The 13,183-nt window shown below is 38.8% G+C and overlaps 1 protein-coding gene across 1 annotated transcript in view; it reads left to right on the forward strand.

The window, feature by feature from the left end:
* ripor3 (RIPOR family member 3) overlaps window positions 1-13,183 on the forward strand; it is a 220,421-nt gene that overhangs the window by 84,947 nt on the left and 122,291 nt on the right. The window contains exons 2-3 of the mRNA XM_060836005.1: window positions 3,169-3,283; window positions 11,716-11,868. Of these exons, the coding sequence (XP_060691988.1) occupies window positions 3,195-3,283; window positions 11,716-11,868 (242 nt within the window). The 5' untranslated portion in view covers window positions 3,169-3,194. The remainder of the gene's footprint in view (window positions 1-3,168; window positions 3,284-11,715; window positions 11,869-13,183) is intronic.

Here is a 13,183-nt window from a genome sequence, read left to right on the forward strand (position 1 = left end):
GATGGCCCTACGTAAATTATATGGCTGGCTGGGTTCCTTTATTTGGAATCATAGACGGCCCCTCATTAAGCTGAAGAAGCTACAGCTTCCACAGGCAAGGGGAGGACTGGACTTCCCAGACTTTAGGAAATATCAGTTAAGTTCCCTACTAAGTTACATAGCTGATTGGGTCTTGTCCGACCCACAATCAATCTGGCTGGACATCGAGGCCTCTCAAGTAAAATACCCACTTATTAACCTCTTATTTTCAGACAAGAGGAAAATCATTACAGATCACTGTAAAAACCCCATAATACTAAATACAATTAAGGCCTGGAATATAATGCGGCAAAATGAGGGTAATTTACATAAAACATCCCCCCATGCACCGATAGTAGGGGCATGGGGATTCCAACCGGGGTTTACAGATGCCACTTTTAAATTCTGGAGATCCAGGGGTATCTCATGTTTAGGGGACCTATTTAAAGATGGGGTCCTGATGTCTTTTGAACAGCTGCGTCAGAAATTCGGATTACCAAATGGAGACCTCTTTCGATACTTCCAAATTCGAGATTATATACAGAAGAAGACTACATTAATAGATAGTTTTTTATAAATCAGATAGAGAATGTAATGTCCTACGACCAGTGGGGGTATCCTCCGTCAGTAGTATTTATCATTTACTACATGATGAAGTATCGGGAGATATGGACAATCTGATTAAAACATGGGATCAGGATTTGGGACTAGAAATCTCTATAGAAATGTGGATATTTGGGAAAATGCTAGAAGAATTACTATTTGTAACAGAACCCAGGCTATCCAGCTGAAGATACTTCATAGGGCCTATATAGCACCGGCTCGACTGGCAAAAGTTAAGGCAGGAGCATCTCCAATGTGTCCCAAATGCAAAATAGAGGTGGGCACTCTTGTACATTGCCTATGGACTTGTCATAAGATCTGTAGATATTGGATTAAAGTAGCAAGTACCCTGACAGAAATTTTAGGAACGGAAATTAGAGTGGACCCTGTATCTCTCCTTTTGGGCTTTTCGAACCTTTCCTCCCTGGATATGCACGGGGAGAGACTATTTTCTATTCTCTCTTTCTGTGCAAGGAAAAATATTTTGGTGAACTGGGTGGCTGAGGGCCCCCCTGGACTTTTAAATTGGCACAGATTAATTATGGAATGTATTCCCCTTGACTTCCTTACAAATATGGTGCACCGAAAGACTGAATTATTTTATAAAATATGGCAGCCCTTTTTGAATTACATAAATGCAGATATTTCGGCCATCCTAACAAGGGCTTTTATTTAATGAAGATCACAAACCTGGCTGCTCCGGGACCCCTTAGGAGAGGAATCCCGCACGAATACAGGTTTTATTACATTTGATGTTATTACATTCCGAGCATGTAAGAGACTTAAGAATGCACTCTGGTTAGTTATAGGTTAGATTAGTAGAAAGTTGAGTTTCGTTTTTTTTATTTTGGTAATTTTTTCTTTTCCTTTGTTAAATTTTGACTATTGTATATTTGATTTAATTGTACACCAATATTTGTATTTGAGAGTTTTGTTTATTTTTGTAAACTTGTAAAAATGTTAAATTTCTAATAAAAAATCTTAAAAAAAAGCAAACACATTGATTTGGACCCCATTTACCAACCTCTGAGAAAAAGAACCGGAAATGACATCACCCACCTTAACAAACCAAGACACATAAATACAAAGCAGGACAGAACACCAGCGCCTCAACAGAGGTTCATTGATGATGTTACCTAGCTTGGTGATGAAACGTCTGAGAACAAACCTTGCAGCTCAGCTAGACAGATGTTCAGATATCCATTTATAAATGCATTCTAGCTGCGGGTGCATGGTGAGAAAACAACAGGATGCAAATGGTCCTTTTGCTGAAACATGAGAACATGAACGGGTTATCTCATGAGGAAAGGTTAGATTGAATGGACTTGGTTATACTCGAGTGAAGGGTGAATTGATTGAAGTGTATGAGGTCCAGAATGCTATTCATAGAATGGATGTGGAAATTCTGTTTCCTCTTGTAGTCAGTCCAGAACTTAGGGGCATTGTTTTAAAATTAGGGGTCATCCTTTTGGGATAGTGGTGAAGACATTTTTTTCCTGAAGGTTGTATGACTTTGAAACTCTCTGCCTTAGAAGGCAGTGGAGGAGGATCCATTAATTATTTTTAAGACAGAGGTGGATAGATTCTTGTTAGAAGGTGGTATCAAAAGTTCGTAGTGAAAGATGGGAATCTGTAACTTGAAACAGATCAGCCATGATCTTAATGAATGGCTAAAGGTGCTAAAGTTATATCTGTGCTCCTATTTTGTAGGAGACTTATTAATTCAGTTTCTCCTGCTGTCTGTAGCTCCTTAATACACCAAGAAATTGCCCGATTTGGTACAAATGTAAACTAATTTAGTCATGATTGCATTGCTTGAACACCCACTTCGGGTAACCATTATATCTGATTTTCATAGAAATAAATATCTGAGATCACATTTCATTTTTACAGCATCTTACTTCTTCAAAATTCTTAATTACTTATTAAAATAGTTTATTTGTATGCTTTTCTTGATAAATTGTTTAAATGAGAATTTACTTTGACAGTCAGCAAGAATAACACCATGGTCATTTTCCACAAAATTCAAAACAACTTGATCTAGTTTTTGCATTACCAGGTGTGTTCATCCCAATGAAATAAATTACATCTGTTTCAACTGTTGTTTCCCACAAGGTGGAATGCTCCAGAAATAAGAGCAGGCATGCCATTTACTCGGACATGATTAGTTTATGGGAATTGTTCAGCATTTCCACATTAAAGAACACCAATGTAAAGGAATCAGTGGCATTCATTTCTTGAAGACATTGCAATTGTCATAGCTCTGATGTTCCATATGTTCAAGTTTTGCTTGTTTCTCTGTGGGGTTCAACTTTCAGATACTTTCCAGAAGTCACTGTTAAAACTGTCACTACTGAGAGTGAATTCATGCCTTTCTAACATTAGTGTTCTTTCTGCTTGTTTTAAAGTAACTTCAATAAAAATATAATTCCAAAAAATGGAAGAATTTGTTTTTACAACTTACCAACCAAGTTTTACCAATGTGAAGATTTTCCCTTGCCCATAACTCCTTCATTTCTGATTTATTTTTTTTTTACCCATCTCTAGGAATTGTACCAAAATCACTGAGAATAATGTCTGTGAAACTGCACTTTGTATCTCCTGCTGATTCTAGCGGAATCAACCGCAGCCGTTCATTTACAATGCAAATCAAAAGAACTCAGTAAGTATTATGGGAGTTTAATCACCATCTTAACAAAATGTGAATGTATTAAATTCATTTATGTGGCAACTAATCACTTTTCCAATGAATGGAAAATGAAAAAAGCAAATCAATTATTCTTTTCTTCCCGAGTAATGTAGCTTGGCTCTGCTCTATCAAAAAGTTAAAGTTGGTTTTCTCACAATTGTTAACCAAATGAGTTGTGTTATCAGTGTACAGGAAAAACACTTTTCTGGAATACCCTGATTCATGCTATTCCTCCCTCTGCATGAGATGATGTTTCTAACTGCCAGTCAGCTCTACACTAGTAAAGCAATTAGAGTCATAGATATAGAGGTGTAAGCATGGAAACAGACCCTTTGATCCAACCCGTCCATCCCGACCAGATATCCCAACCCAATCTAGTCCCAACTGCCGGCACCTGGCCAATATCCCTCCTAAGTCTTCCTATTCATATACCCACCCAAATGCCTCTTAAATGTTGCAATTATACCGGCCTCCATTATTTCCTCTGGCAGCTTATTTCATAAACGTACCACCCTCTGTGTGAAAACGTTGCCCCTTAGGTCTCTTCTACATCTTTCTCCTCTCATTCTAAACCGATGCTCTCTAGTTCTGGACTCCCCGACCCCAGGGAAAAGACTTTGTCTATTTATCCTATCCTTGCCCTTCATGATTTTGTAAACCTCCATAAGGTCACCCCTCAACCTTCAACGCTCCAGGGAAAACAGGCCCAGCCTGTTCAGCCTCTCCCTATAGCTCAAACCCTCCAACCTTGGTAACATCCTTGTAAATCTTTTCTGAACCCTTTCAAGTTTCACAATATCTTTCCATTAGGGAAGGAGACCAAAATTGTGCACAATATTCCAACAGTGGCCTAACCAATGTCCTGTACAGCTGCAACATGACCTCCCAACTCCTGTATTCAATACTCTGACCAATAAAAGAAAGCATATCAAATGGCTTCTTCATTACCTGCAACTCCATTTTCAAGGAGCTATGAACCAGCACTCCAAGGTCTCTTTGTTCAGCAATACTCCCTAGGACATTACTATTAAGTGTACAAATCCTGCTAAGGTTTGCTTTCTCAAAATGCAGCACCTCGCATTTATCTGAACTAAACTCCATCTGACACTTCTCAGCCCATTGGCCATTTGGTCAAGATCCTGTTGTAATCTGAGGTGACCTTCTACGTTGTCCATTGCACCTCCAATTTTGGTGTCATCTGCAAACTTACTAACTGTACCTCTATGCTCACATCCAAATCATTTATGTAAATGACAAAAAATAGTGGACCCACCACTGATCCTTGTGGCACCCCACTGGTCACAGACCTCCAGTCTGAAAAGCAACCTTCCACCACCACCCTCTGTCTTCTACCTTTGAGCTAGTTCTATATCCAAATGGCTAGTTCCCCCTGTATTCCATTAGATCCAACCTTGCTAACCAGTCACCCATGGGGAACCTTGTCAAACACCTGACTGAAATCCATATATATCACATCTACTGCACTGCCCACATCAATCCTCTTTGTTACTTCTTCAAAAAACTCAATCAATTATGTGAGACATGATTTCCCATGCACAAAGCCATGTTGATTATCACTAATCAGTCCTTGCCTTTCCAAATACATGTTCATCCTGTCCCTCAGGATTCCCTCTAACAACTTGCCCACCACCGATGTCAGGCTCACTGGTCTATAGTTTCCTGGCTTGTCCTTACCACCTTTCTTAAACAGTGGCACCACATTAGCCAACCTCCAGCCTTCCGGCACCTCACCTGTGACTATCGATGATACAAATATCTCAGCAAGAGGCCCAGCAATTACTTCTCTAGCTTCCCACAGAGTTCTAGGCTACACCTGATCATGTCCTGGGGATTTACTCACCTTTATGCATTTCAAGACATCCAGCATTTCCTCCGCTGTAATATGGACATTTTGCAAGTTGTCACCATCTATTTCCCTACATTTTATATCTTCCATATCCATTTCCACAGTAAATACTGATGCAAAATACTCGTTTAGTATCTCCTCCATTTTCTGCAGGTCCACACATAGGCTGCCTTGCTGATCATTGAGGGGCCCTATTCTCTCCCTAGTTACACTTTTGTCCTTAATGTATTTGTCAAAACTCTTTGGATTCTCCTTAATTCTATTTGCCAAAGCTATCTCATGTCTCTGTTTTCTCCTCCTGATTTCCTTCTTATGTATACTCCTACTGCCTTTATACTCTTCTTAGGATTCACTCGATCTATCCTGTCTCTACCTTATGCTTCCTTGTTTTTCTTAAACAAACCCTCAATTTTTTTAGTCATCCAGCATTCCCTATACCTACCAGCCTTTGCTTTCACCCTAACAGGAATATACTTTCTCTGGATTCTCGTTATCTCATTCCTGAAGGCTTCCCATTTTCCAGCCGTCCCTTTACCTGCAAACATCTGCCCCCAATCTTACCTAATACCATCAAAAGTGGCCTTCCTCCAATTTAGAACTTCAACTTTTAGATCTGGTCTATCCTTTTCCATCACTATTTTAAAATGAATAGAATTATGGTCACTGACTCCAAAGTGCTCCCCCACTGACACCTCAATCACCTGCCCTCCCTTATTTTCCAAGAGTAGGTCAAGTTTTGCACTTTCTCTAGTAGGTACATCCACATACTGAATCAGAAAACTTTCTTGTACACACTTAACAAAGTCCTCTCCATCTAAACCCTTAACATATGGCAGTCCTTGTCTATGTTTGGAAAGTTAAAATCCCCTATAATAACCACCCTATTATTCTTACAGATAGCTGAAATCTCCTTACAAATTTGTTTCTCTATTTTCCTCTGATATTTGAGGGTTTTATAATACAATCCCAATAAGGTGATCATCCCTTTCTTATTTCTCAGTTCCACCCAAATAACTTCCCTGGATGTATTTCCAGGAATATCCTCCCTCAGAACAGCTATAATGCTGTCCCTTATCAAAAATACCACTCCCCTCTTCTCTCGTCTCCCTTTCTATCTTTCCTATAGCATTTGTATCCTGGAACATTAAGCTGCCAGTCCTGCCCATCCCTGAGCCATGTTTCTGTAATTGCTATGATATCCCAGTCCCATGTTCTTAACCAGGCCCTGAGTTCATCTGCCTTCCCTGTTAGGCCCCTTCCATTGAAATAAATGCAGTTTAATTTATTAGCCCTACCTTGTCCCTGCCTGCCCTGACTATTTGACTCGCTTCTGCTCTCAACTGTACCAGTCTCAGATTGATCTCTTTCCTCACTATCACCCTGGGTCCCACTCCCCCACCTTACTAGTTTAAATTCTCCCGAGCAGCTCTAGCAAATCTCCCTGCCAATATATTCGTCCTTTTCCAATTTAGGTGCAAGAAAAAGTTCTTCTTATACCCCAAAAAAGGTCACTTCTACCCCAAAAGAGATTCCAATGATCCAAAAATGTGAATCCTTCTCCCATACACCAGCTCCTTAGCCATGCATTCATCTGCTCTATCCTCCTATTCCTGCCCTCACTAACCCGTAGCACCGGGATTAATCCAGATATTACTGTTCTCGAGGACCTCCTTTTTAAATTCCTGCCTAACTCTCTGTAATCACCCTTCAAAATCTCAACCCTTTTCCTTCCTATGTTGTTGGTTCCAATGTGGACAATGACCTCTTGCTGGCCCCTCTCCCCCTTGAAAACATTCTGCACCCTCTCTGAGACATCCTTGATCCTGGCACCAGGGAAGCAACACACCATTCTGATTTTTCGCTGCTGGCCACAGAAACGTCTGTCTGTACCTCAGACTAGAGGTTCCCCTAACACAATTGATCTCTTGGGACCTGATGTACCCCTTGTATCATTACAGCCAGTCTCAATACCAGAAACTTGGCTGTTTGTGCTACATTCCCCTGAGAATCCATCACCCCCTATATTTTCCAAAACAGCATAATTGTTTGAAATGGGTATAGCCACAGAACATGCCTGCACTTGGTGCCTACCTCTCTTACCTTTCCTGGAGTTAACCCATCTATGTGACTGTATCTGAGACTTTCCCCCATTCCTATACCTGCCATCCATCACATACTGTTGCTACTGCAAATTCCTCATTGCTTCTAACTGTCTATCCAACAATCCACTTGATGTGATAAGATTCACAACCGACAGCATTTATTGCAGATATAATCCGCAGTAACCCTTAAACTCTCTTTAAACTCCCACATCTGAGAAGAAGCACATATCACTCTACTAAAGGCCATTTTTTTCTCCTTCACAATTTACAGACCCAGAAAATAACACCGTCTTATTCCTCTACAAAACTCCGCCCCAGGTTAGATTACTAGTTATGGTTTATATTTTCAGTTTAATCAAGAGACATATCTCAAAAAACATATAATCAGGAAAGAACCCATTCCACCCTCTACTGCAGACTTTTTGTAGGCCACTTAAAATAATTAACTTATCTAATTCTGTGCTGTGAACTTCACCCAAACAGTTCATCCAAGATCAATTGTGAATTTCGCTGTTTGTTAATTTTCCCAGACACACTTCAATGTCCAGCGATACATGAATTCAAACAGCAAAGGCGGGTAATTGTGCAGGTTCACACTGGTGTCAGTTTCCTTCTCTCTCACTCTCTCGCTCTCTCTCTCTCCCCTGCACTGACCTCACCATGTGCTTCCTTTATCTGTTCTTCTCCCTTTTAAAACTGCTGTTGTTTTGACTTTTTTTTCCAAAGTTTCACAACAATGCAACAGCATATAAAACAGTAATTGCTGTTCCTGGAATTCGAGGAAATCACCTCCAGCACCTAAAATACCTCAAAAATTTGAATGGTAACAATTGTTAATGAAACAAGGGAGTGAGCTGATGACTAGTGCCCATGGTTCTAAAGCTCCAAGGTTTGGGACATTAAGCTGTTTTATTATTTGCATGTAAATTAGTTGATTGGTTGTAGTAGCATTGAAAAACTAGGCTGTAACTCATATATAGAGTCTTGCTATTAAAACCATGTAAGGCTCAAGTGTATGATGACAGCATCGTTCCGATAAACCTATGCAAAGACTCTTCACAATTTTAATATCCTTTGTACAAAAAGGTTCACATAAAGGGGAACTACATTTGTATTCTAACCAACATGTGATTCAAATTTTCTCATTACTCCTTTATTCTTGTACTCTATGCTCTGTTCGTAAAGCTTGTTTATTTTTGTTTCACAATGATTTATCCACCTAAACTTAAACTATAATGGAATTATATATTTAATCCTATAGATCTCTCTTTTCAACACAAACTGCAAAGTTTTATTAAAGACCTTAGAGGGTGTTTATGCTGAAGGTACGGCTGAGGCACTAAAATTTAAAGTTTATTAAATTTAAATACTTTGAATCTGTCTTTATCAAAGAATGAATTACTGTAACATCATGTGAAAAAGAAGGTAGTTCAGACACTTGAATGTTTTAACATTGGCAGGGAGAAGATCTGGGATAGAATGTATGCTTAAAATTGATAAGGCACCAGAACTGCATGAGATGCATCAATGCTACGAAACGAAGTGAGAGGCTCTGACCATAATTTTCCAGCCTCCCTTAAACTCAGGTGGTGACAGAGTGCCGAAGAATTGCAAATGTTGTACCACTGTTTAAAAACAGTGTAAAATAAGCCCAGCAATGCATGTTTAAGTTCAACTTTGGTAGGGAAACATGATAATTTGGGAGAAAATTAATGGATACACGCAGGTTAATTAAGGAAAGCTGGTATTGGTCTGTAAAGAGTAAACAGTATTAATTGAGATGCTTAGGTTTCTGGTAAGGTAGCAGAAAGAGTAGATGAGAATAGTACTGTTATTGTAGTGTACATGGTCTTCTGAAGGGCATTTGATAATGTACCACATAATAGATTTGTGACCAAGGTTACAGATGATGGAACAAAAGGGACAGTAGCAAAATGGATACAAAACTGGCTGAATGACGTAGTGTAGTGGTGAATCAATTTTGTACTGAACAAACTTTTATAGTGAAGTTCTCCAGGGCTTGGTGTTAGGGTCTCTGCTGTTCCTGATATATGTCAATGACGTAAATCTTCGTGTGCATGTCACCACTTTAAGATTGCAGTAAATGTGAAACTTGGAAATATTGTGAACCAGGAGAAGGATATGAAGATTTTCAAAATGGCATAGGCACATTAGTGGAAAACTAGGCAAAAGTGAAGACAGCAGATGCTGCAAACCAGAGTTTTGATCAGAGTGGTGTTGGAAAATCGATATTTAGGGCAAAAGTCCTTCAAACATTAGTGGAAAAGGTAGGTGAATAACAAATGAGATTTAATGCAAAGAAATGCGATATGATTAATTTTGGTAGGTATAATGCAGAAAAAAAACAGTGAAATAAAATGTATAACTCTAAAATTGTTTGGCATAAATGTGTTTAAATGATTAAAGATGGCAGGAAAAGTTGGTCGAGTGGTTAATTAAGCATCCTGGGTTTTTACATATGGGGCAAAGAATAGAAAAGCAAGGAAGTTATAAAACACTGTATGACATACTAATTTAGCATCAACTTAAAAGGAAATTAGATCTTTATCTGAAAAAAGTATCAATTGCAAGGCTACAGAGGAAAGGCAGAGTAGTGGTACTTTCAGAGGGCCAGAGTGACACAACAGACTGAATGACTCCCTTTGGCATTGTAACCATTTTATGATTCTATGATTGTATGATTTTCCACTGCAAATATCATAGTATTTATATTTCACTCAGTTTAAAAAAATAAATTCAAAATATTTTTCCAATTCCTCCAAGTGTTGCATATTCAAATACATCGAATGATTTAAAATGAATCCCGGTGAGACATTATTACTCTTGATATGGGAGAACACTTTACTTGGAGGCTTTGAGACAAAATCATTATAATGTTTCAGTGATAAATGTAACAGTCAAAGGACATTCAAACTTATAGAGTTGTTTCTCTTTTAAAAAAATAAGATTGTTTACTGTTACTTATTTTCTAAAAGGATGTTTTGCAAGGATACGCGAAGTTTTTGCAGCAGATTCACGTCAACAAACCAGGAAATCTATGAAATAAGCATTTCTCTGGAAAACTATTTAAAAAACCTTCGTGTTGCAAACTTGATACAAATAATAGTCCTCAAAGAAAGGATTCATGTATATGAACTATTTTGTGACCCTTGCAATTCTAAAAATTTCTTTCCCAGTGTTTGAAATATGCAAATGTTTTCAATCAGATATCACATTTATAATGAATGTAGGTTTGCAAGCTGAGCTGGAAGGTTCATTTACAGATGTTTTGTTACCCTACTAGGTAACATCTTCAGTGGGCCTTAGGCGAAGCAATGCTGAAAATTCCCACTTTCTATTTATATGTTTGGGTTTTTTTGGATTGGTGATATAAATAGAAAGCAAGAATTTTCAGCATTGCTTTGCCTGAGGACCACTGAAGATGTTACTTAGTAAGGCAATGAAACGTCTGGAAATGAACCTTTCAGCTCAACGAGCAAACCTACATCTAAAACCTCAACCTGAGTTACAAATCATCTCAAAACTCACTTTCAAATTTATAAATTACACTCACTTTATACAACTGACATTTTACAGATAAATGTTAGAGGAAATCAGCACAGCAAAAGCAAGCTATATAGTCTCCATTCTTATTTTTCTCCATGTATGATGTTATCATTGAAATTTTCACTACACATCAGCGAAGAAGAACTTGTGTTCATAAAGTACCTTTAAAACCACCAGATGTCTCAAAAGTATTTTACTGCCAGTATTCACTTTTGGAATGTGGAAGCCAATTTGTCTTTAGCAAACTTTTATGAATAACATGCGATAATGATCAATCTCATTAATTTTTATGTTTTGGTCAGGATGCAAAGGATGGTCAGGCCGTCTTCTAATAGTGCTATGGGATATGCTTAAATGTCTACTTGAGAGAATAAATGAACTTGGTTAAATATTGCATCTAAAAATCAATGCTGCACTCCACGAATACGTTGTCCTTATTACAACAGAGAAGATCAAATGGCATTTTGATTACCCATATTGCTTAATTAGGAGAAACTAAAATTAGATAATGCCATGCATCCATTGTTAATTTAGCTCATAACTTCATGTTAAACTATTTATATGTTCTACAACTTGTTGAGTTTAATACTGATTAAAGCATGTGGATTATTTTCTTCAAAACAAAATATAGTAACAGTTATTTTGTTGATATCCATGGGAGGTAATGTTAGGAAAACTAACAGACATTCAACGCTAATAACTAAAATTAGAGCTAATAACCTAGATCAGATGCTGCCAGGTTTTCCAGCAATTTTCACTTCCATTTCAGATTCTCCAACATCTGCAATATTTTGCTTTTTGGATTGAGACACTCAAAAATACCTTGTTTGCTTCAAATGGATTAACAATGCTACAACTTTCTTTTGCAGAGTTTCTTCTGTCAGCAGAAGTTCTCCAAGGTCACGACTGCCCTCAATAAAATCCACAAGGAAGTATGCCAGTTCACAAAAGAACTCCAACAATATGGAGCCACAGCCTAACCGAGTGGAGAAAATTTGCAAATCATTACGGAAAGGCCTAAAGTGAGAACCTGTATTTTTTTAAAAAATGCATTCATGGGATGATGGCGTCATTGGCTAGGCCAGCATTTAATGCCCAGAGTACAGTTAAGAGTCAACCACATGGTTGTGGGCATGGAGTCACATGTAGGCCAGACCAGGTAAGGACATTAGTGAATCAGATGGGATCTTCCAAAAATCAACAATGGATTCATGGTCATCATTAGAACCTTAATTCCAGATTTTTGTTGAATTCAAATTCTACCATCTGACATGGTGGGATTCCAGTCCGGGTTCCCAGAACTTTACCAGGTCTCTGGATTAACATTCCAGCGACAATACCACTAGGCCAATATCCCATACAGCTGCAACATGACCTCTCAACTCCTATACTCAATGCTCTGACCAATAAAGGAAAGCATGCCAAATGCCTTCTTCACAATCCTCTTTACCTGCAATTCTAATTTCAAGGAATTATGAACGTGCACTTCAAGGTCTCTTTGTTCAGCAACACTTCCCAGGACCTTATAATTATGTGTGTAAGCCCTGTCCTGATTTGCCTTTCCCAAATGTAGCACTTCACATTTATCTAAATTAAACTCCATCTGCCACTCCTTCACCCAATGCTGCCTTGCAACACAGAGACCTGGGCTCAATCCGGGCAATTGTTTGTGTAAAGTTTGCACATTCTCCCTGAGTCTGTGTGGATTTCCTCCCACAGTCCAAAGATGTGCAGGTTAGGTAGGATTGACCATGCTAAATTGCCCATTGTGTCCAGAGATGTGCAGGGTAGGTGGATTAGCCATGGGAAATGCAGGTTTACAGGGATAGGGGAAGGGGTTGTGTCGAGGTAGGATGCTCTTTGGAGCGTCTGTGTAGACTCGATGAGCCAAATGGCCTGCTTCCAAACCATAGGGATTCTAAGATAAATAATATGTTGATTGAGTTAGAGGCAGTGGGGATATACTGCTTAAATTGAGAGAGCAAAATGAAGGAAGGTATTGCATGCAATAGTGAGAGTGGTAGAGCATGAACTTGGTCCATGAAATATATCGTTGAACTCCTTCATTGTTAGGCATTTCATCAGACAGTGCACGGACTTGGGTAGTGTCCTCACACCAGACTAGCACGATCTGGTGTTGTGACCTTCTCTTCTGCTCTTCAGAGAAGTGAGCACCCCCTTTGTGCACCATCCTTTCTAACAGGACCTCCGGTACTCTGTTCGGAATGAGCATGGAATCATAAGTTTCCTTTTGTCTGCCAAGGTGAATATCTACAAATGTGCAGTGCAGCTCCAGGATGCCAGCACTTGACTGGGTGAGCTAACACCTTTTAAAAA

Source organism: Hemiscyllium ocellatum, chromosome 15 (assembly GCF_020745735.1).
Source record: "Hemiscyllium ocellatum isolate sHemOce1 chromosome 15, sHemOce1.pat.X.cur, whole genome shotgun sequence".
Lineage (NCBI taxonomy): Eukaryota > Metazoa > Chordata > Chondrichthyes > Orectolobiformes > Hemiscylliidae > Hemiscyllium > Hemiscyllium ocellatum.